The sequence below is a fragment of the Muntiacus reevesi genome, chromosome X (assembly GCF_963930625.1).
Source record: "Muntiacus reevesi chromosome X, mMunRee1.1, whole genome shotgun sequence".
Lineage (NCBI taxonomy): Eukaryota > Metazoa > Chordata > Mammalia > Artiodactyla > Cervidae > Muntiacus > Muntiacus reevesi.
This window is the reverse complement of record NC_089271.1, coordinates 12,509,299-12,532,236: the sequence shown is the minus strand read 5'-3', so window position 1 is coordinate 12,532,236 and position 22,938 is coordinate 12,509,299. Positions and strand designations below refer to the sequence as shown.

Genomic DNA, 22,938 nt, shown 5'->3' with positions numbered 1-22,938 from the left:
ATAGGTGTTTTATTTTAGAACTAATAATTCAGGACAAATGCCAAATTACACAGGGCATCAGAAAAATAGGCAGAACTAGGACTTTCTATAGTAAGCCGTCTATATGATCACAGCACTCAGAGTTGTGGGGATTAAATCAATTCCTGTATAGAAAGTACCTAGATTAGTGCCTGGGTTATAGTAAGCCCTCAATCACTGTGAGTTCTTGTTACCATTTTTTGTTAACATAATTTAGACTCAAAAAATTTGAAAAGCACTGGCTTCGAAAGATGTCATTTCCTAAGGGATAAATAATTGGAAGTGCCTCCTCCTCTTCTTTTTCCCCCAAATTTAATTGTCAATGGTAGTAAGACCCTTGACTACAAAGGGTCACACACCTGCTTGTTGTTTTAAAGTTTTAAATTTCAGCTTAAACTTTAAATTCATAGCCACAGACCTCAGATGCAGTCTCCCACTACATCTGCCTCAGCATCCTGACCCCATTTCCCTCTTGAGAGCATTGGTTTTTTACTCTCCCAAACTACTATTTAATATCATATCTCTTTCCTCCTTAAACTTTCTATATTCCTTCTTTCCATTCCATTTTCAGCTTATAACTTCCCTGATAATCCTTGGAAATGATTGGAGCAATTAGGAGTTCCTACACTGTACCATCATCAAACTACCAATGGATCAGCACCCACTGTCATTCTGCCCTTTTGTCAGTACAGTGGGAAAGCATGTGGTCTCTGGAGACAGTATCACATTTCAGATCTTGCTGTGCTACTTCGTGACTCATGAGTATGGGCAAATTATTTAACTGTTTTGGTATCCTCATGAATGAACTGACTCTAATTTAAGTCATCATTAAAATGGCTGAAATATCTGTCCCCATGTAAGGTTAACCCTGACCCTTGACTCTGAATTGTCACCCTTTCTTCTCAAGGTGTTTTTTTTTCCCTTGAAATTCTGGTGTTCTTTCACTGCAGTGTTGATTTTTCCCTTTTAGCTATAATATTCCTATTGTTAAACATGTTCTTTTATCTTCCATTTTGAAAAAAGGTTCCTCCCATTATCCCACATTATCTTCCATGCTATCTTCTGGGCTCTCCAGCACAGCAAAGGCAAATGGAAGTGATGTCTAAACTCTCCCATCATTTCCTTTGTTCTAGACATGCTTTTTAAATGGTGGATTGTTCCATTCTCAGAGCTTTTTTTTTCCCTTTTCTTTGAGGAATGATTTTATTACTCAGTGTTGTAATTAAGTTACCCCCTCCAAACTTTATAATTGACAAATAACAGTTGAGTGTATTTAAGATGTACAGTGTGAGGTTTTGCTATAAGTGTACACTGTGAAATGATTACCACCGTCAAACTAATTAACATATCCATCACCTCACATGGTTACCTTTTTTGTGAATTTACATTTAGGAGGTGATCTTACCCAGTTTTGTGGATTTAAAACATTGTTTGCTGGTTACTCTCAAAGATCCTTTTTCAGATTTCTTCTCTCCCTTAGGTGTGTTTATCTGTATAATTACTTGCTAACCCTACCGGCATGTCTTACAGGCATCTAAATTTAATGGCATAAAAATGACCTGAGTTCCACCCCAAGTCTGCAATAGTCCCCATCATAAACACTACCCACGAAGTTGTTGAAGCCAAGAATATGAGACATATTCCTCTCTTTTCCTCACCTCCCCACATCAAATGCATCAGCATGACCTCTTGGTTTTACCCCAAAAGGATAACCACTAGAATGTAAGTTTCTTCATGGAATTGCAATTTGTCTGTGCTGTTCAATTATGTCTTCTAATGATGTATATAGCTCCTGGCACACAATATGAATCAAATATTTTTGGAATGAATGAATGAATCTTGACTCTGACCACTTCTATGACCAGTACCACAGTCTATGCCAGCAACATGTCCCCATATTTCTGTAATAGCCTCCTGACTAATCTGCTGCTGCTTCTCATGAACTACCCACTCAACATCCTGATATTTGCTATGTTGAATCTAGCCAGTGACTCTAATCCAATCAGAATAAAATCTGTTCTTTCATACTGGTCTACAAAGTCTTATATGAACTTGAAATTACCATTCCTCCAATCTCATTTCCCACTCTTTTGTCTTTCCCATTCTCTACCACTGCTCTAATACTGCCCCCAAACAACCTTATTGTAGGACTCACTGGGACACTTGTGAAAAGTAGTAATTCTCAGTGACCTCCCTACAGACTCTGTTTCACAAGATTTGGGGTGTGACACTCTCTCTGCTCTTAACAAGCATTCTGGGTGACTTATGATAAGATACAGATACAGCCTAAGAATCCTCCACACAGCATTCCATGAAAGTATTCCAGTTATTCAGAATCAGGGAGCAAAATGAAGCTCCTTTTCTATTTCTGGTCTGGGAGAGCATATAGTCAGTGGGTAATTACTAAGCTAAACCAGGGAATTCTGAGAATACAGCTTGTATAACTGTAATAACTTTACATTCTAGTAATATTTCCTGAGTGGCATAGGTGACCTCAAACTTCTGCCACTTTGTACTAGACACCTATGGGAGAGGTTCAAGAAATGGTTATCACCAATAGGGAGGTGAAAATTGAGAGAGGCTTGATACTGAACAATGTGCAGCAAAGGGCATGCACTTGTGTGTGTTGTTTCCTGGGATGAGGGGAAGAGAGAAAGAGGGCACACACATGGTACCAGCCCAGAGTATGTGAGGAAACATTTTGGCACATGATGTAATGACTCAGTTTTTACACGTATAAGCTCCTCAATGTAAGCAACATCTAAATTGCAATGTTCGGACTTCCTTGGTGGGCCAGTGGTTAAGAATATGCCTGCCTCCCCGTTCTACTGCTCCGCCATCTTGGCTCCTCCTTTACACTAACAATGAGAAAACAGAAAGAGAAATTAAGGAAACAATACCATTCACCATTGCAACAAAAAGAATAAAATACTTAGGAGTATATCTACCTAAAGAAACAAAAGACCTGTACATAGAAAACTATAAAACACTGATGAAAGAAATCAAAGAGGACACAAACAGATGGAGAAACATACCGTGTTCATGGATTGGAAGAATCAATATTGTCAAAATGGCTATTCTACCCAAAGCAATCTATAGATTCAATGCAATCCCTATCAAGCTACCAACGGTATTTTTCACAGAACTAGAACAAATAATTTCACAATTTGTATGGAAATACAGAAAACCACGAATAGCCAAAGTAATCTTGAGAAAGAAGAATGGAACTGGAGGAATCACCCTCCATGACTTCAGACTCTACTACAAAGCCACAGTCATCAAGACAGTATGGTACTGGCACAAAGACAGAAATATAGATCAATGGAACAGAATAGAAAGCCCAGAGATAAATCCACGAACCTATGGACACCTTATCTTTGACAAAGGAGGCAAGGATATACAATGGAAAAAAGACAACCTCTTTAACAAGTGGTGCTGGGAAAACTGGTCAACCACTTGTAAAAGAATGAAACTAGAACACTTCCTAACACCATACACAAAAATAAACTCAAAATGGATTAAAGATCTAAATGTAAGACGAGAAACTGTAAAACTCCTAGAGGGGAACATAGGCAAAACACTCTCCGACATAAATCTCAGCAGGATCCTCTATGACCCACCTCCCAGAATATTGGAAATAAAAGCAAAACTAAACAAATGGGACCTAATGAAACTTAAAAGCTTTTGCACAACAAAGGAAACTATAAGTAAGGTGAAAAGACAGCCCTCAGATTGGGAGAAAATAATAGCAAATGAAGAAACAGACAAAGGATTAATCTCAAAAATATACAAGCAACTCCTGCAGCTCAATTCCAGAAAAATAAATGACCCAATCAAAAAATGGGCCAAAGAACTAAACAGACATTTCTCCAAAGAAGACATACAGATGGCTAACAAACACATGAAAAGATGCTCAACATCACTCATTATTAGAGAAATGCAAATCGAAACCACAATGAGATACCATTACACGCCAGTCAGGATAGCTGCTATCCAAAAGTCTACAAGCAATAAATGCTGGAGAGGGTGTGGAGAAAAGGGAACCCTCTTAGACTGTTGGTGGGAATGCAAACTAGTACAGCCACTGTGGAGAACAGTGTGGAGATTTCTTAAAAAACTGGAAATAGAACTGCCATATGACCCAGCAATCCCACTTCTGGGCATACACACCGAGGAAACCAGATCTGAAAGAGACACGTGCACCCCAATGTTCATCGCAGCACTGTTTATAATAGCCAGGACATGGAAGCAGCCTATATGCCCATCAGCAGATGAATGGATAAGGAAGCTGTGGTACATATACACCATGGAATATTACTCAGCCGTTAAAAAGAATTCATTTGAATCAGTTCTAATGAGATGGACAAAACTGGAGCCCATTATACAGAGTGAAGTAAGCCAGAAAGATAAAGAACATTACAGCATACTAACACATATATACGGAATTTAGAAAGATGGTAACGATAACCCTATATGCAAAACAGAAAAAGAGACACAGAAGTACAGAACAGACTTTTGAACTCCGTGGGAGAAGGTGAGGGTGGGATGTTTCAAAAGAACAGCATGTATATTATCTATGGTGAAACAGATCACTAGCCCAGGTGGGATGCATGAGACAAGTGCTCGGGCCTGGTGCACTGGGAAGACCCAGAGGAGTCGGGTGGAGAGGGAGGTGGGAGGGGGGATCGGGATGGGGAATATGTGTAACTCAATGGCTGATTCATGTCAATGTATGACAAAACCCACTGAAATGTTGTGAAGTAATTGGCCTCCAACTAATAAAATAAAATAAAAAAGAATATGCCTGCCAATGCAGGGGACATAGGTTTGATCCCTGGTCCAGGAAGAGTCCACATGCCACAGGGCAACGAAGCCCATGCTCTGCCACTAGAGAAGCTACTGCAATGAAAAGCCCGTGTACTGCAACTAGAGAGTAACCCCCACTCTGTGCATCTAGAGAAAGCCCTTCAGCAGCAAGGAAGACCTAGCACAACCAAAAATTCATAAATAAAAATGTAAAAAATAGCATACCTTACAATGTTCAGCTTTACATCTAGGTATTTGGAAGCATTAAAACTGACAATGAAGCATTTTTGGTTTTGCTCCAACAAAGTAGTGTATAACTATACTTTACCAGCGGGTTCAATTTATCCTTTTTTAAGGGGAGGAGATTTTGAAAACTGTCTTTGATCTCCTGTGTGTAAAACTTGAACTTCAGTTCTCTAGTGATATTGTTACAGGCACTAATGTTCTACATACCAAAGAGCATGTTCCTCTCCTGGAATCTGAAACTGGAAACAAGTGCAAGGCTTCTGGAGTGCTATATGAATTTGAATTATAAACCAGACCACTGCTTCCCAAATGCGTCTGTACCTGGAATTACCTGGGAAGCTTCAGAGATACTCCTGTGCCCCATTCTGAGACTGAGATTAATGGGTATGAGGTATGACCAAGGTTTGGGATTTTTGAAAGATCTCCAGGCTATTCTCATGTGCAGGCAAGTTTGGGAACCACTGAAGTGGAGATTTTGAGCCATGTATTTCCAACTTCAAACTTCTAGGTAATGTAAATTTGGGGTTTCTGCATTAAAATGTAAGTTGAGACAATGAAATCAGTCTAATTGGATTTATCAGGTTGAAATCAACATGATTTGGACCTTATTTACATAAAGCCAAGCAATTCATGAAAAAGTCAAAGTAGTTTTGTGCGCAAAGACACACAAATTATTAATGTTCAAAACAACAAGGTTTTAAAGTAATTTTGTCAGATGGAGTATATATCTCCACTACAGTTTCTAGGCTGTAGCAAAACACAAGGCTCTCAGTTAGATTTTAATTTCAGATAAGCAAGGAATAATTTAGTAATATAAGTCTGTTCCATGCAACATCTGGGATGCACTTGTACTAAATATTGTTTATCATTTATCTGAAATTCAGGTTTGTGTGCCCTATATATATTTTTAATTGAAGTATAGTTAATTTACATTGTTGTGTTAGTTTTAGGTGTACAGCAAAGGGATTAAGTCATATATATGTGTGTATATATATGCAATCTTGTTCAGATTCTTTTCCATTATCAGTTATAAGATACTGAGTAAAGTTCCCTGGGCTATATAGTAGGTCCTTTGTCATTTACCTATTTTATATATAGTAGTATATATATGATTTTTGGCCTCTTTTTAAATTATTAATTGGAGGATAATTGCTTTACAATGTTGTATTGGTTTCTGCCATACAACAGTGTGAATCAGTCATAAGTAAATATATGTCCCCTCCCTGGCGAGCCTCCCTCCCACCCCCAACCTGATCCCACCCCTCTAGGTTGTCACAGAGTACTAATTTGAGTTCCCTATATTTTAAAGTAACTTCCCACTAGCTATCTAATTTACATATGCTAATGTATTTGTTTCAGTGCTACTCTCTCAATTTGTCCCACCCTCTCCTTCCCCCATTGTGTCCACTGGTCTGTTCTCTATGTCTGTGTCTCTCTTCCTGCCTTGCAAATAGATTCATCAGTACAATTTTCTAGATTCCATATATAATGTGTTAATATATGATATTTGTTTTTCTCACTCTGTATAACAGGCTCTAGGTTCATCCAGATCACTAGAACTGACTCAAATGTGTTCCTTTTTATGGCTGAGTAATATTCCATTATATGTATGTACCATAACTTCTTTATCCATTCATCTGTTGATGAACATCTAAGTTTCTTCCATGTCCTAGCTATTGTAAATAGTGCTGCAGTGAACATTGGGGTACCTGTGTCTTTTTGAATTATGGTTTTCTCAGGGTATATAATGCAGGAGACCCGGGTTTGATCCCTGGGTCAGGAAGATCCTCCAGAGAAGGAAATGGCAACCCACCCCAGTACTCTTGCCTGGAAAATCCCGTGGACAGAGGAGCCTGGTGAGCTACAGTCCATGGGGTTGCAAAGAGTTAGACACAACTGAGCGACTTCACTTTCACTTTCAGAGTATATGCCCAGTAGTGGGGTTGCTGGGTCATATGGTGGTTTTATTCCTAGTTTTTAAGGACATCTCCACACTGTTCTCCATGGTGAGTAGTGTGTACATGTTATTCCCAGTTTCCTAATTTATCCCACCTCTCCCTTTGCCCTTTGGTAACCATGTTTGTTTTCTGTGTCTGTGAGTCTATTTCTGTTTTATAAATAAGTTCATTGGTATCATTTTTTAGATTCCACCTATAAGTGCTAACATATGATATTTGTCTTTCTCTGTCTGACTTACTTCACTTAGTATGATAATATCTAGGTCCATCCATATTGCTCCAAATGGCATTATTCCATTCTTTTTATGAATGAGTAATATTCCATTGTATATGTATACCACGTCTGTTTTATCCATTCATCTCTTGATGAATTTTCTTTGCTAAATGTGACAACTCTGCCCCAATTTTAAAGGACCAACCTGAGCAGTAATTCAGTACAGTAGAATGAATCAGGACAAAAATTAACTTCAGCTTCTTGCTCACTATATGTTGTTCTAATTTCTAAATTACATTGACTGGTTAAACACCTCGAACTCTGCCTGACTTTGTCTGCACTCAGAGTCAACGGTACCTTATTTTGCCTCTTCTGTCTTCTCCGGAGCCTCAGAAACTCCTTGTGCTGCCTGGAGACAAAGTTCACTGCTGCATATTCCAGTAAGGCTGCAAACACAAACAGAAGGCACACCGCCATCCAGATGTCAATCGCTTTTACGTAGGAGACCTGAGAGAAAGGGAGAGAGAGAAGCACCTTGAAAACTGGTGGCGAAACCAGGTTCCTCATGGTGTGAGCAGCAGACAAACCTCAGTTCTCTTCAGCAAGGATTATTTTCTAGACTTTCCTTAAGAAAATACTTAAGCATTTTCCATCCCACTTTGCAGATTCTGAGCAGAGCAGTGAGAATTACAGCCCTCTCTCCACCCCCCGCCCCAGGTCCTTCTGTCTTTCTCAGTATAGTCCACCTGCTCAAGTAGCCCCTGAGACCATCCCCAAACATAGCTACAAGAATTACCTTCATGAAAACAAGGAAGAAAAAAACAAAACTTTAAGGTAAAACAGAGTCAGGGTTACTCTTGAAGCTGCTCATTTCCTTATATTTTTCTTAACATTTAAAAACTCATTAAGACAATTCTAAAACTCGGATGAGAAATAAACTATATGTGGCCTTGGGTCCTTGAAAAACCAGTTTGTAATTTCCATTCAACCTTTGATCCTAACTGATGTGGAAGCACATTTTTTTCTTTTTTTATTGAAGTGTACAATAATATAGGTTACAGGTGTACAATACAGTTATTCACAGTTTTTAAAGGTTGTGCTCCATCTGTTGGTTTGTTTCCAAGGCAAACCATTCAACATCACAGTAATGCAAGTCTACGCCTCAGCCACTGATGCTGAAAAAGCTGAAGTTGAACGATTCTATGAAGACCTACAAGACTTTCTAGAATAAGAACAACAAAAAAAAGATGTCCTTTTCATCATAGGAGAATGGAATGCAAAAGCGGAAAGTCAAGAGATACCTGGAGTAACAGGCAAATTTGGCCTTGCAATACAAAATGAAGCAGGGCAAAGGCCTACAGAGTTTTCTCAAGAGAACATACTGGTCATAGCAAACCCCCTTTGCCAAAAACCCAACAGACCACTATACACATGGACATCACCAGATGGTCAATTCTGAAATCAGATTGGTTATATTCTTTGTAGCCGAAGATGGAGAAAATCTATGCAGTCAGCAAAAACAAGAGCTGAAGCTGACTGTGGCTCAGATCATGAACTCCTTATTGCCAAATTCAGGTTTAAATTGAAGAAAGTAGGGAAAGTCACTAGGCTATTCAGGTATGACCTAAAGCAAATCCCTTATGATTAAACAGTGGATGTAATGAATAGATTCATGAGATTAGATCTGGTGGGCAGAGTGCCTGAAGAACTATGGACAGAGGTTCATAACATTGTACAGCAGGCAGTGAAAATCACAAAGAAAAAGAAATGCAAAAAAGGCAAATTTGAGGCGGCCTTACAAATAGCTGAGAAAAGAAGTGAAAGGGAAAGGAGAAAGGGAAAGATATACCCAATTGAATGCAGAGTTCCAGAGAATAGCAAGGAGAGATAAGAAGACCTTTGTAAGTGAAGGATGCAAAGAAACAGAAGAAAGCAATAGAATGGGAAAGATTAGAGATCTCATCAAGAAAATTGGAAATATCAAGGAAACATTTCATTCAAGGATGGGCACAATAAAGGACAGAAATGGCAAGGACCTAACAGAATCAGAAGAGACTAAGAGAGAGGTGGTAAGAATACACAGAAGAACTATACAAAAAAGGACTTAAAGACCCAGATAACCACAATGGTGTGGTCATTCACCTCGAGCCAGACATCCTGGAGTGTGAAGTCAAGTGGGCCTTAAGAAGCATCACTGAGAACAAAGCTAGTGGAGGTGATGGAATTCCAGCTGAGCTGTTTCAAATCCTGAAAGATGATGCTGTCAAAGTGCTGCACTCAATACGTCAGCAAATTTGGAAGACTCAGTGGTGGTCACAGGACCGGAAAAGGCCAGTTTTCATTCCAATCCCTAAGAAGGGCAATGCCAAAGAATGATCAAACTACCATGCAGTTGCACTCATTTCACCTTCCAGCAAGATAATGGTCAAAAATCGGTGAAGCTAGGCTTCAGCATTACGTGAACTGAGAAATTCCAGATGTACAAGCTGGATTTAGAAACTGCAGAGGAATTAAAGATCAAATTGCCAACATCTGTTGGATCATAGAGAAAGTAAGAGAATTCCAGGAAAACATCTACTTGTGCTTCATTGTCTATGCTAAAACCTTTAACTGTGGATCACAACAAACTGTTGACAATTCTTAAAGAGATAGAAATATCAGACTGCCTTACCTGTATCCTAAGAAACCTGTATGCAGGTCAAGAAGCAACAGCTAGAACTAGACATGGAACAATGGATTGGTTCAAAATTGGGGAAAGAGTATGTCAAGGCTATATATTGTCATCTTGTTTATTTAACTTCTATGCAGAGTACATCATGTGAAATGCCAGGTTGGATGAATCACAAGCTGAAATCAAGATTACTGTGAGAGATATCAACAACTTCAAATGCTGCAGATAATACCACTCTAAAGGCAAAAATTGAAAAGGAACTAAAGAGCCTGTTGATAAGGGTGAAAGTGAAAAAACTGGCTTAAAACTCAGCATGCAAAAAATTAAGATGATGGCATCCGGCTCTATCACTTCATGGCAGATAGAAAGGGAGAAAATGGTATCAGTGGCAGATTTTATTTTTATGGGCTCCAAAATCACTGTAGATGGTGACTGCAGCCATGAAATTAAGTCACTTGCTCCTTGGAAGGAAAGCTATGACAAACCTAGATAGCATATTAGCAAGCAGAGATGTCACTTTGTCGACAAATATCCAGATAGTCAAAGCTATGGTTTTTCCAGTAGTCATGTATGGATATGAGAGTTGGACCATAAAGGATGAGTGCTGAAAAATTGATGTTTTTGAGCTGCGGTGCTGGAAAAGACTCTTGAGAGTCCCTTGGACAGCCAAGAGATCAAACCAGTCAATCCTAAAGGAAGTCAACCCTGAATATTCATTGTAAGAACTGGTGCTAAAGCTGAATGTCCAGTATATGGCCACCTGATGCGAAGATCTGACTCACTGGAAAAGACCCTGATGCTGGGAAAGAGTGAAGGCAGGAGGAGAAGGGGAGGACAGAGGATGAGATGGTTGGATGGCATCACCAACTCATTGGATATGAGTTTGAGCAAACTCGATGAAATAATAAAGGAGAGAGAAGCCTGGGGTGCTGCAGTTCATGGGGTGGCAAAGAATTGGACGTGACTGAACAACAACTCCATTTGTAGTTATTGTAAAAATACTGGCTATATTGCCTGTGTTGCACAGTATATCATTTTAGCTTATTTTATACCTATTAATTTGTACCTACCCCTAACTTGCCCCTTTCTCCTTCCCTCTCCCCACTGGTAAACCACTTGTTTGTTCTGTTTATCTGTGAGTCTGGTTCTTTTGTGTTATATTCACTAGTTTGTTTCATTTTTTATATTCCACATGTAAGTGATCCATATGTAAGTGATATCCTGCAGTATTTGTCTTTCTCTGTCGGACTTATTTCATTTAGCATAATGCCAAATTTTGATAGGGATTTAATTAAGTCTGTAGTTTGCTTTGGGTGGTATGATCATTTTAACAATATTAATTCTTCCAATCCAAGAACATGGTCTATCTGTCCATCTATTTATGTCATCTTCAGTTTCTTTTATCAACGTTTTATAGTTTACAAAGTACAGGTCTTCTACCTCCTTAGGTAGGTTTATTCCTAGGTATTTTGTTCTTTTTGATGTGGTGGTAAATGGGATTGTTTCCTTAATTTCTCTTTCTTAATATTCATTGTGAGTATATAGAAATGCAATAGATTTCTCTGTGTTATTTTTTTTATCCTGCAACTTTACTGAATTCCTTGATGAGCTCTAGTAGTACTGGGTGGCATCTTTAGGATTTTCTATTTATAGTATCATGTGTAAACAGTGACAGTTTTACCTCTTCTTTTTCAATTTGGATTCCTTTTATTTCTTCTTGTCCAATTGCTATGTCTAGGACTTTTAATACCGTGTTAAATAAAGTGAGACTGGGCATCCTTGTCTTGTTCCTGATCTTAGAGGAAACGTCTTCAGCTTTTCACCATTGAGTATGATATTAGCTGTCAGTTTGTCATATACAGCTTTTATTATGTTGAAGTTAAATGTTTTTAAGCTATCACAATTCAGGAATATTCAGCCAAAATAAAACATCAGTGTTCTGGGCCTTGGGAAGGTATCTGGTTAGAAAGGAAATTTTCATAACCCTTTGGTGATTGGTTGAATATTTCATATATGAAATACTTCATGTATTTCATTATAATTTGATAAAGCAGAATCTGAAAGCAAATACTTTTTATTTGCAATGCAAATTTCCCCTCATGTCACTCAACTTCCAATTATTTTTTAAAATATGAGGGGAAAAATAACTAGATAAAGTTGTAACCTATTGGACAACAAACTACAAAGGATTCTTATTCAGCTGTCTGTGTGAATGTGTAGTGTGCTATGCCGGGCTTAATCGCTCAGTTGTGTCCAACTCTTGGCTACCCCATGGACTGTAGCCAGCCAGGCTCCTCTGTCCAGGGGATTCTTTAGGCAAGAATACTGGAGTGGGTTGCTATGTCCTCCTCCAGGGGATCTTCCCAACCCAGGGATCAAACCCGGGTCTCCTGCATTGCAAGCAGATTTTTTACCATCTGAGCCACCAGGGAAGCCCGTGAATGTGTACTATCTAGTTCCAATTTTCAATAGGGTTTCCAAAGTTTTGATAGCTGACACTGAATGTTTGCCAGTCGGAATTTTAAGCATTTTATATATATTAATTTTCTAACCAGTATAACAACTGTATTACCCCCACTTTGTGATGAGGAAACTGGGTTACAGAGAGATTAAATTATTACTGAAGATCAGAAAGCTAAAAGGTGGCAGAGCTAAGATTGGAATTGGAACTCAATCTGACTGGTGATTCTTCTTTCTGAACATACACAAACATACTATTAGGATTATACCCTTTGTATCTTACATTTATTTCTCTTTGATCTTTATAGTAAGCATTTCCCATGTCATTTAACTTTCTTCTAAATCATAATTTTCAATACTTGTGTAATTGTCTAAACCATCATTAATTGTTCTGTATGATAGGATATTTAGGTGATTTTTGGTTTTATTTTATGCTACTATAAATTTGGGGGCTGTGAATATCCTTCCCCTAATATTTGACTGTATTTCGTTTATTTGCTAGGTCAACTTTTAGACTTGGGACTATGGGAGTAAATTGTAAGAAAATAGGCTTCTGACTTAGAAAGTGTTAGGAACATAGAAGATGTAAAAGCAGAAACTCTAGAATAAGATGCTTGAAGTTAAGAAACACTACTCTTTTCCTTACTCTGACTTTGCCAGGTTGTTTAACCTCTCTTTGCCTCCCCTCCTCATCTGTATAAAGGAAAATAATAGTAGCTATTTCATAGAATTATGTGGATAAAATCACTTAATGTATGCAGAGTGCTTAGAGTAGTGTTTGGCATAGAGTAAGTGCTATATAAATGTTGGCAATTATTTGACTACATAGGGCGTGATTTTGTTAAAGAAAAATCTTGGAAGAGACAGAAAAACAAGAAGGAAAATAAAAATCACCTACAGTCCTAGGATATTCCAATTATTGCCTTACACTATTTGTCTGCATCAATCTGAACTACTTGTCAGTCCCACATATGTTGTGACAAAGTGGTACAGCACCTGGGATGCTTATTCTCAGTCTTTCTGATTAACTGTTGACTCAGAACCCTTCATGAGTTGGCTTGGATACCAGCTTCTCTGCGAAGCCTCTGTAAGATTCCTCCTACTTTTGTCTCATCTGGGTGGGGACCACTTTTCTTTGCTCCCTTATAACTCTCTGTTGAACCTGTCTGTTTCTTTTTAGTCCACCAGCTTCCCTACTCCAACACTAGACCCACTAGACTGTAAACTTTTTAAAGAAAGATCCTATATAGTATTACTCTGTGTATCACCAGTCCAGGACCTGGCAAATAGTGAGTAAACATTGGATGTGGGATGAATGAATAAATGGATGTTTGAATGACAGAAGGAAGGAATGAAGGAAATACCTCACTGTCTTTCCATTTTTGTCCTGTAATTTCAAGAATTCTTCACTATATAACATTACCCACAATTGCATATATTGAATATTTCTGAGAGTGGACTGTTAGTGCAGTTTAAGTCTCTCTGTTCACCAAGCATTCCTGGAATGTTTCTTTCCTTAATAAGCAATAAATGTTTTTTTTGTTTTTTTTTTTTTTTTTTTTTTGTATTTGCTGTTCGGGAGCAGTCCTATTCTCCTGTAATAATAGAATATTTCCGATCATAGCATTCCCGGTTATATATTATTCAGATGGCCTTTAAATGTTTTAAGACCTAATAATGAGAAGAATTTGTCAATGCCTGTTAGATGTTCACATGAAGAAAGTCCAGGAGAATTCACCATCATTCCCCCCCTTCCTGATGTTTACAGCATTCAGTCATTTGTGAACCTAGCCCCCCACCCCCCTTCTAGCCATCAGCAGACCAGGCACATAAATGGCTTCTTTTATAACCACCTATAAAGGAATCCTTCTCATCTCTTAATCATTTTGGCTGGTCTCCAAGTTTCCTCCAAATCATGATCATCTTTCCAGCATTGAAGTGCTGGTATTAAATGCATTATTCACTTAGAAGGTACTGTGAGACATCTATTACATATGATGGGATGTCCTTCAGTGCTGCTCTCTCAGGACTGAAATGCCTTTTTGTTACTTTTATCCAGCTCTGATGTCAGATTCTCTCTCTTTGGCTGCTAATTCTTACATGATTTTAGCTCACGTTTTTTCCTGTCACATTATCTTTATGATTTGGGGGCTTACATGAGCCATTCCTGAACTACTTTACTACAATCTTGCAAAATACTTTTTATATTAATGCAATTCTCAAAATGCTATTATGATTCATTGAATTGTTAGTTTTTCAGGTATATTTAATTCAGAAACATAAACATTGAGGGCCTACTATGTGAAAGGCACTGTAGTAGGTGCTGAATGGAAGATGGGGCAGAAGATATGAGAATAACTAAGATTCACATCTATTCTTCTCAGGACTCCCCAGGTGAGACTCTGGGGAACCTGTTCACATGGTTCACATGCTCCAGAAAATGTCATTCACGTAGGTCAGTTCAATTCAGTCCCTCAGTCGTGTCTGACTCTTTGCGACCCCATGGACTGCAGCACGCCAGGCCTCTCTGTCCATCACCAACTCACAGAGTTTACCCAAACTAATGTCCATCAACTCAGCGGTGCCATCCAACCATCTCATCCTCTGTCTTCTCTTTCTCTACCCACCTTCAATCTTCACAACAAACTGTGGAAAATTCTTAAAGAGATGGGAATACCAGACCACCTGACCTGCTTCTTGAGAAACCTGTATGCAGGTCAGGAAGCAACAGTTAGAACTGGACATGGAACAACAGACTGGTTCCAAATTGGGAAAGGAGTACATCAAGGCTATATATTGTCACCCTGCTTATTTAACTTATATGCAGAGTACATCATGCAAAATGCCAGACTGGATGAAGCACAAGTTGGAATCAAGACTGCCGGGAGAAATATCAATAATCTCAGATATGCAGATGACACTACCCTTATGGCAGAAAGTGAAGAACCTAAAGAGCCTCTTGATGAAAGTGAAAGAGGAGAGTGAAAAAGTTGGCTTAAAACTCAACATTCAGAAAACTAAGATCATGTCATCTGATCCCATCACTTCATGGCAAATAGATGGGGAAACAGTGGAAACAGTGAGAGACTTTATTTTTGGGGGCTCCAAAATCACTGCAGATGGTGAGTGCAGTCATGAAATTAAAAGACACTTGCTCCTTGAAAGAAAAGTTATGACCAACCTAGACAGCATTTTAAAAAGCAGAGACATTACTTTGCCAACAAAGGTCCGTCTAGTCAAAGCTATGGTTTTTCCAGTAGCCATGTATGAATGTGGGAGTTAGACTATAAAGAAAGCTGAGTGCTGAAGAATTGATGATTTTGAACTGTGGTGTTGGAGAAGACTCTTGAGAGTCCCTTGGACAGCAAGGAGATCCAACCAGTCAATCCTAAAGGAACTGAACTTAGGACACCAGTAAACTAGAATTTCCAATTCAGCTGGATCCCCAGTGGAATGTGGGAAGAAATAATACACACTGCTTTAAAAGACGCAGGGCCACTCAATTCACAGTGTAATGTAATGTGAGATAGACATAAATTTTTATTCTATTAAGCCATGGAGATTTCAGGGTTTTGTGTTTCCCACACTCAAGCCCATCTCTCAGCCCTGATCACTCACCAGCATTCTTGTACTAATTCTAAAAGGCCCAGGCAATTCCCTGGTGGTCCAGTGGTTAGGAATCTGTGCTTTTACTGCAGGGGACCCAGGTTTAATCCCCCATGACAAAGAATTATACAGTTTCAAATGTTAGTAGTGTTAAGGTCTGAGAAATTTGGTCTACACTCTTCTCCTAGCATGGAAGTTCTTCCTCCCTTTTCCTGCTTTCTCTTTCTGTTTAGCTCAACGTCCATGCTTTTTCTGCCTAATCTAGGCCACAATAGCCTTACTCATCTTTAGCATTTGTAATACACTTATAGTGAGGATCAGATAGCTGAGAGTTTGCTAAATGTTTGCATGTGTTATGTATCCAACTAAAGTATAGGATGCCTGGAGGATAAAGACTCAGGGATGTCTTTTGTATCTATAACACCAAGGACAAGTCTTTATGCATTAAGTGCCTCATAGTTTCTGTTGGTTGATAAGTTATTCAAGCTGCATATAAATTCAAATATTTTTCACAGCCACTGAAGGGAAAAAATTATCTTACATCTTTTAAAGCCAATAACTGATGATATTGAGATTACTCTAGATTTATTTTCACTAAGGGAAAGAAGAATACTTACTCTGTTGAATTTACAATTCAAGTACTTTACAAACATATCTGATGAAACAGTAGAATCAGTGAAGTTGTTTAGGTTTTTGTGACACGAAATAAGCATTTATCTGATATTTGAACAGATTAGTTAGTTGGTGCAGTTTAGCTCATTGCTCAGTTACTTTGGCATCATGTTGACATTTCCTAGAGATGTTTTTATTAGTGTTTTTTTTCCAACACTGTCTAGGTATTTTTTAAAAACTTGGCAGTTTTTCTTAAGGAAATCTTTTCATTAATTATATATTCAGATTAGATTCAAAATGGAGAATCAAGCCACGAATGTAGTTACTTTAGTCCCATAATTTGTTTTGTCTACATTCAAAGACTATACTGTTTCTTGTGTCATGAAGCCAGTTATTCATGAGTTGGGCCATTTTCTACCCAATGAATATTGCCAGCATAGAAGAGTGGCTTGTTGTTGTATAAAAATTGCCTAAATGTGCTTACAGCATGTATGTCTTCTCCATCCATCATGAGCAAGGCACTCCTATTTGACAGTGTGCCAACTAAAATATATCCACATTCCCAGCCCCTAGGCTGACCCCAGAGAACTGTGACAATCCTCCAGTAGCCAGTCAAGGAGGATGGGTTATGAACAAGAATGGACGGAAGTTCTCTACAATAGAGAAAAATCACAAGTGATTGTGGTAAACCAAATATTATTTTAGTAGAAAAGATACAAAATGGAATTTATAGGGCAATTTCAAAATACTAAGATATTTTTCTTGCTTTAAGTGGAATGATGTCTCACACCCATCTGCTTGAGTCAATGTTTAATTATTCTCAAAGTATGCATACAAGCCCTTGCTAAACTGGAATAGAAGCTTTTCTGCTCTGTACAGTACAGTTTATTTTTATCCAATTTAGAGAGAAAAATTTTAATTAACCCTGATTAATGCAGCTGTTGAAATGGATACCTATTGGTCACATTAGCCTAACTTGTGCTTCCATTACACGGAACAAAAGATTTTGGTAGCTTCAATCAATTTGTCTTTTATTGAGTGCTATGAAGTATACCACCACCCTCTCCATCCTTATTTTATGGGGAGAAAAATAAGTTTATTAAATGCATGTCTAACCCTTATACAGGTAGCAATCAACAAAGATGAAAATGAGAATTCCGGCTTTGACTTTCTGTTTTGTCTCTTACTTACATTCAGTCACGGTAAAAAATATCATCAGAAAAAATATAGACAGTCGAATTAATCCTAGTACCAAAGATTCATGGTGTTGTACATTTTTATCTTTACAATTTTACTGTCAAGTTGCCATTTTTATTGCCCAATTAAAGAGCTCACATCTGCTGTTTGATGCCAGGAAAATCAGATTTCCTTGGCAGAGAAAGATGGTGGCAGCACGACTACCTGGCCTGTCCCAGTGTAACCACCCCCACCCCATTTTCTCTCCATGTTTTAAGCTCTCACTGCGTTCTGGGTGGAGTACTGAATAAAGGAAACTCTTATGAGAGTGCTGTTTGTAGAAACAGCCATTGGGTGGCAGTGCCTCCAAGCCTGGTACCTGCAGGATCCAACTAGTTACCAACAATACTCCTTAGATCATCAGGACAGGATTTGAACATCATTCAGGGACCAGATAATTTTGGTGTTGAGTGGCACACAAGTCTCGTTAGCTGGTATTATCTCCAAAGATGAGTAAGTTTCATTATGGTAGTCAGAAAACTGTTCAAAGCAAAGCACACTATTCATGTGAATTTTGTGAGTGGAGAGGTAGGAGAAGGGCAGAACGGCCAGCCCCAGAATGCACAAGTAATCCTCGGTGACCACCTGCATTAGAGCCATCATAGCGACACCCTTGGCTTCTCTGGTGGCTCAGCAGTGAAGAATCTGCCTGCCAACGCAGGAGATGCCGGTTCAGTCTCTGGGTTGGGAAGATCCCCTGGAGAAGGAAATGACAACCCACTCCAGTATTCTTGCCTGGAGAATCCCATGGACAGAGGAGCCTGGCGGGCTACAGTCCATGAGGTCACAAAGAGTTGGACATGACTTAGCGACTAAACAACGACAACAACAACAAATTGACACCCTAGAAAAAGGCACTCCCCAAGGCTCAGCAACTGTAGGCATCTGGGTGAGGGAGCCAAGGTGAGGAGAGAGTGGCATCTGAAGAAGGGGAGGAAGCAGGACTAGGGGAGATCTTCTTCCTTGTGCTTGTGTCTGCCACATATCTCACCATATTCTCAGGTGATAGACAGGAATAGTGACTCCTTCCATAGTCTACTTCCTATGGGTGTACCTCCAATGACAAAAGAAGTGCAATCCATTGCTTCTTAAGCAAGGGCAGAAATGAGGAAGGAGTTGGGAGCAAATTGCCCAACAGTGTAAGAATAACTGCAGTGAAGAAAAGAGCCAATTGGATGGTCTCAGTTTTGGAAAGACAACCACAGGGTTTTGCTGGATAATGAGATGATGCTCCACTGAATAGATATCTGTGTAGTCAGTGTGTGTGCGTGTGTGTGTGTGTGTTAGAGAGAGAAGGAAAATTGGGGAGAATATGAAGATGGGAAAAGAAGGAAGGTAATGAAGAGCTTTGGAGCCAGGCCACCTTGGATTTGAATCCTAGCTGAATGACCAATGAACATTTTGGAATCTCAAGTTTCTCATATTAAACTAGGGACCCAAGGATTCCAGTGTCATTGAGAGATTGCATAAGATACTTTAGGTAAATCTTAACGCTTAATTGGCAGATCGTAAACCCTCAGTCACATTGGTTTGCCAGGGATGTGTTCTGTAAGGCATTACATAATTCAAAACTTGCATAATTCAAGGCAGTTTTCCCTGGAGGTATAAATGTAAATTTGTTGTATTTCATGTTCTGTGTATGCAGTAAGACTTTATTGGTATTTTTATACTGCCCTATTTCAAATTCACATAAGCTAAGTTCACGTAAAATGACACCTCATTGTAGTGAGCACTCATACATGTCAGGAGGGCTGAAATGTGCTGTTACAAAAACCAGACAACGAACTTTCACCACCATCATCAGTGAGTGAAATGCTTGCAAGCACACAACTCTATGAGTTATCTCTGAGACAAAGATAAGAAAACTGAGTTACTCGTTAACTTTACCAAGATCACACAAGTGGATGAGCTGCCATTCACATGAACTGTGGCTCGACTCCACCCTAAGGGGTTTTCTGGTTCCCCCATCCCTGTGGAAACCTCTGTCCCCAAGGAGTGAGTCAGGAGAATTTTAGACTGTGATTTCACCAGAGGACAACATCTGATGTAAAAGAGGTAAGAGAATCCAGGCAGTAGGCTGGGTGATTACAAAAGAGCACAGTCACACCTGCAGCCATGGAGCTCCCATGAAAAGAAATGTTGAAAGATGAACCACAGTTTTCCATTTTCTTTCTCAGCCATGAGTGCTTTTCCTACATCTTTATTTACTCCACCACCCACCTCACCCCAGGTTCAAATTTCATACTCGTGAACGAGGAAGCAGAGGGGAGAAGTATGGTAAAAAAACAAACAAACAAAAAAAAAAAAAAACAAAAAAAAACTGTCCAGTCTCCTTCTTTGGAATAAACCTGAGGGAAAGGCCTTGGAATGGTGGGCAGGTTTTGCAGTGATGACAAATGTTTTCTCCTACCCTCCATCCAGTGCTCCCCAGAGAGGGGGCTGGAAAGGAGAGGAAATCTGGAGAAGCTGAACAGTCTCACCCCCGAGACTCGGCCCATTGATTTATGATTTCCAAGTTGGCTGTGCTCCCTGGAGTAGGATGTGGAGACTGGATCAGGAAGGCAGCACAGGCCAAATCTCTCACCCCTAACCATTTCTGAAACCCTGAACCTTAGCAGAGTGAGTGGGTGGGCCATTGTGGGACATGCACAGGCTCTGTATCATCCTAGAGCAAACATGATGCTAGACTTCTGATGCAAGCAAATTTCTGAGATGCTTGGGGTTGGGGAGATAGATGGGCAATGGATGATTCTGGACTACAGAACCATGGCAGTCTGAGAAGCCCTTTTCAACCTGCAGTGATACCTCCAAGAACATCTGGGATCCTGTGATGACTCTGGGGTACAAAGAGTCTTCTCCAGGTGCTGGACTTCCCCACAATGCACCTGAATTCTCTGAGCACTGGGATGCCACTTCCTGTGGATGAGGACGGATATTCCTTTGGTGGAGGACCAGAGTGTTTCACAACTGAGATAGCAGTATCAATTGAATGGCAGTCGGTGGTAGCCAGGACGCTTTGCACACACCCCTTGGCCTATGAGCTGGTTTAGCATCAGTTCTGTACTTTATTGTGAGCTCATGATGCAGGCAGCAGATCAGTGAGGATGGCTCCACAGGAGCCGCCTTGATAGAAACCTTCCCTTCTTGACTTGAGACCCTGGACACTCGTGCCTGGGACATGCCAACCTCAAGCTCCTGAATCAAATCGGCTACCTACTGTCTCATAGCATCCACAATGAACCTGACATGGAAATAGTCCAGGTCCTCATCACGTTCAAGTTTACATGTGGGGAGAAGAAAACGAGAAAAAGAACTCCAGGTCAGTCAGAGGCTGGGAATTAATGTGATACAAGAGTCTCTGGCTGGGCTGGTGATCTCACTTTTTGTTACTGTAAATTACCAAAGAGCTGGTCTCAACTGTGTCCATATCCTGAGCAGCATTTTGATGCAAGTCAGTTCCATGTCTTTCTCCTCACCACAAAATGAGAAGTTTTACAAACTACCCACTAAAAATTAGACTTATTTACATTAGCTATGAGCCTACAGGAGTCTGTTTGTAATTTAAAAGAAATCCTACAGCCTCTTGAATAAAATGACACAGATAAGCAAGCTCTTTGACGAAATTTAAAAGGCCATGCCATCAGGAGGCATTTTAATATTTCAATATGTTAAGTGTACAGAATGCTAAAAAAAAAAAAAAAAGAAAGAAAGAAAGAAAAAATGGGAATGTGGAAAGATTTGGGTTGGACTTATTGAGCACATCAGTTTCTAATATGTAAGCTGCATATATCTGCTTCACACAGTTTAAATGAGTCCTACTCCTTTGGTGGAAATCAGTCCTGTAGCATTACAGAAGCTAAGAATAGGCAGCAGGGCTCTGATGGAGAGAACAATGAGAAGATGCCAAGGATGTGAGTCTTGGCTTTGCCACTGGCTGACATTGCAAACATGACCACATTATTTCACCCTTCTGGGCCTCAAGTTCCTTCTTGGAAATATAAAAGTGTTGGATGATCATCCCTCAGGTTTCTGATAATCTATGACTCAAGGGAAAGAGAAAGTGATGAGAGAGGAAACCAAATCAGTAGCAGGATGGGGTCTCAATCTCAAGGTAACAGGGGCCGTGAGTACCAGAACCAGCCTCCAGGCTCTCTGGTCTGCCATCTTACAACATTCAATGTCATCCAGTAACGTGTATTCATTGAGCACCTCAGTGTTCTAGGCAGTGCCTGCCTAAAATGGTGAATTCCTTGCTCAGAAAGAAATTGTATTGATAAAAACATTTATCTGCATAAGCCTGTGTGGAGCAAATGTGCTACGAGTTCATCTGCAAGTTTAGTGAATCTCCTGTAAATCATCGGCAACTTACTTTAAGCTTTTGAACCTTGCTGCTTTTTTGCCTAAGAGATTTTTTGGGGGGAGCACTTTAATAACTCTCAACTTGCATACAAAGAAGCTCTAAACCATGGAGGGATAGGAGTTGATAAGACTGAATTTCTGGTTACTTGGTGGGATAAATCTGATAAGAATTCTATATGATTTTTGAAGGATCCCCAGCAGGATTGAATTGCACTTGCTGTTCATGGTAAGTGATTCAGTAATAGACTTTATTGGCTTTTCTCGTTTCCTCGTTTACTCTCCATGTTCTCTCACTAGCCCTTCCTGAGGCTGCCTCCCAAACACTTGTTATGCAAGTAACATCCAACACTTGTTATGTGATCTGTAGTTTTCTGAAGCAAGTGGTGCAAACCTACAATTAAATTGAGGAAACCTGATGCGAAAGTGATGCCTGTCATATATGCACTGTTTAGAACCAGATTAGCAAACAAACCACAGGTCCTCCTGAAAATTCCTTTCCCATTGACAAAAGCCCTATACCTGGCTGGTTTGCACATCATCAATGAGAAAGGAATGTCAACACAGTTCAAAAACCAATCTGGAGAAGTAAATATCAAAGCAATTTTGGGTCTATATTACCTATGCAATTTAACAACCATTACATCCCCTTTTGCTCTTCACAGCTAGTTTTAAATTGACAAAATTAGAATTGTGTAGCTATAACAAAAACTAATTTCCAGTCTATTACTACACAATTCTGCATATACCAATGC

At 39.4% G+C, this 22,938-nt stretch overlaps 1 protein-coding gene across 2 annotated transcripts in view; it reads right to left on the bottom strand.

The window, feature by feature from the left end:
- Positions 1-22,938, bottom strand: part of GLRA2 (glycine receptor alpha 2) — a 188,495-nt gene that overhangs the window by 26,517 nt on the left and 139,040 nt on the right. For both annotated transcript variants that reach the window (XM_065915649.1, XM_065915650.1), the window contains exon 8: positions 7,600-7,749. In XM_065915649.1, coding sequence (XP_065771721.1) covers positions 7,600-7,749 — 150 coding nt within the window. The remainder of the gene's footprint in view (positions 1-7,599; positions 7,750-22,938) is intronic.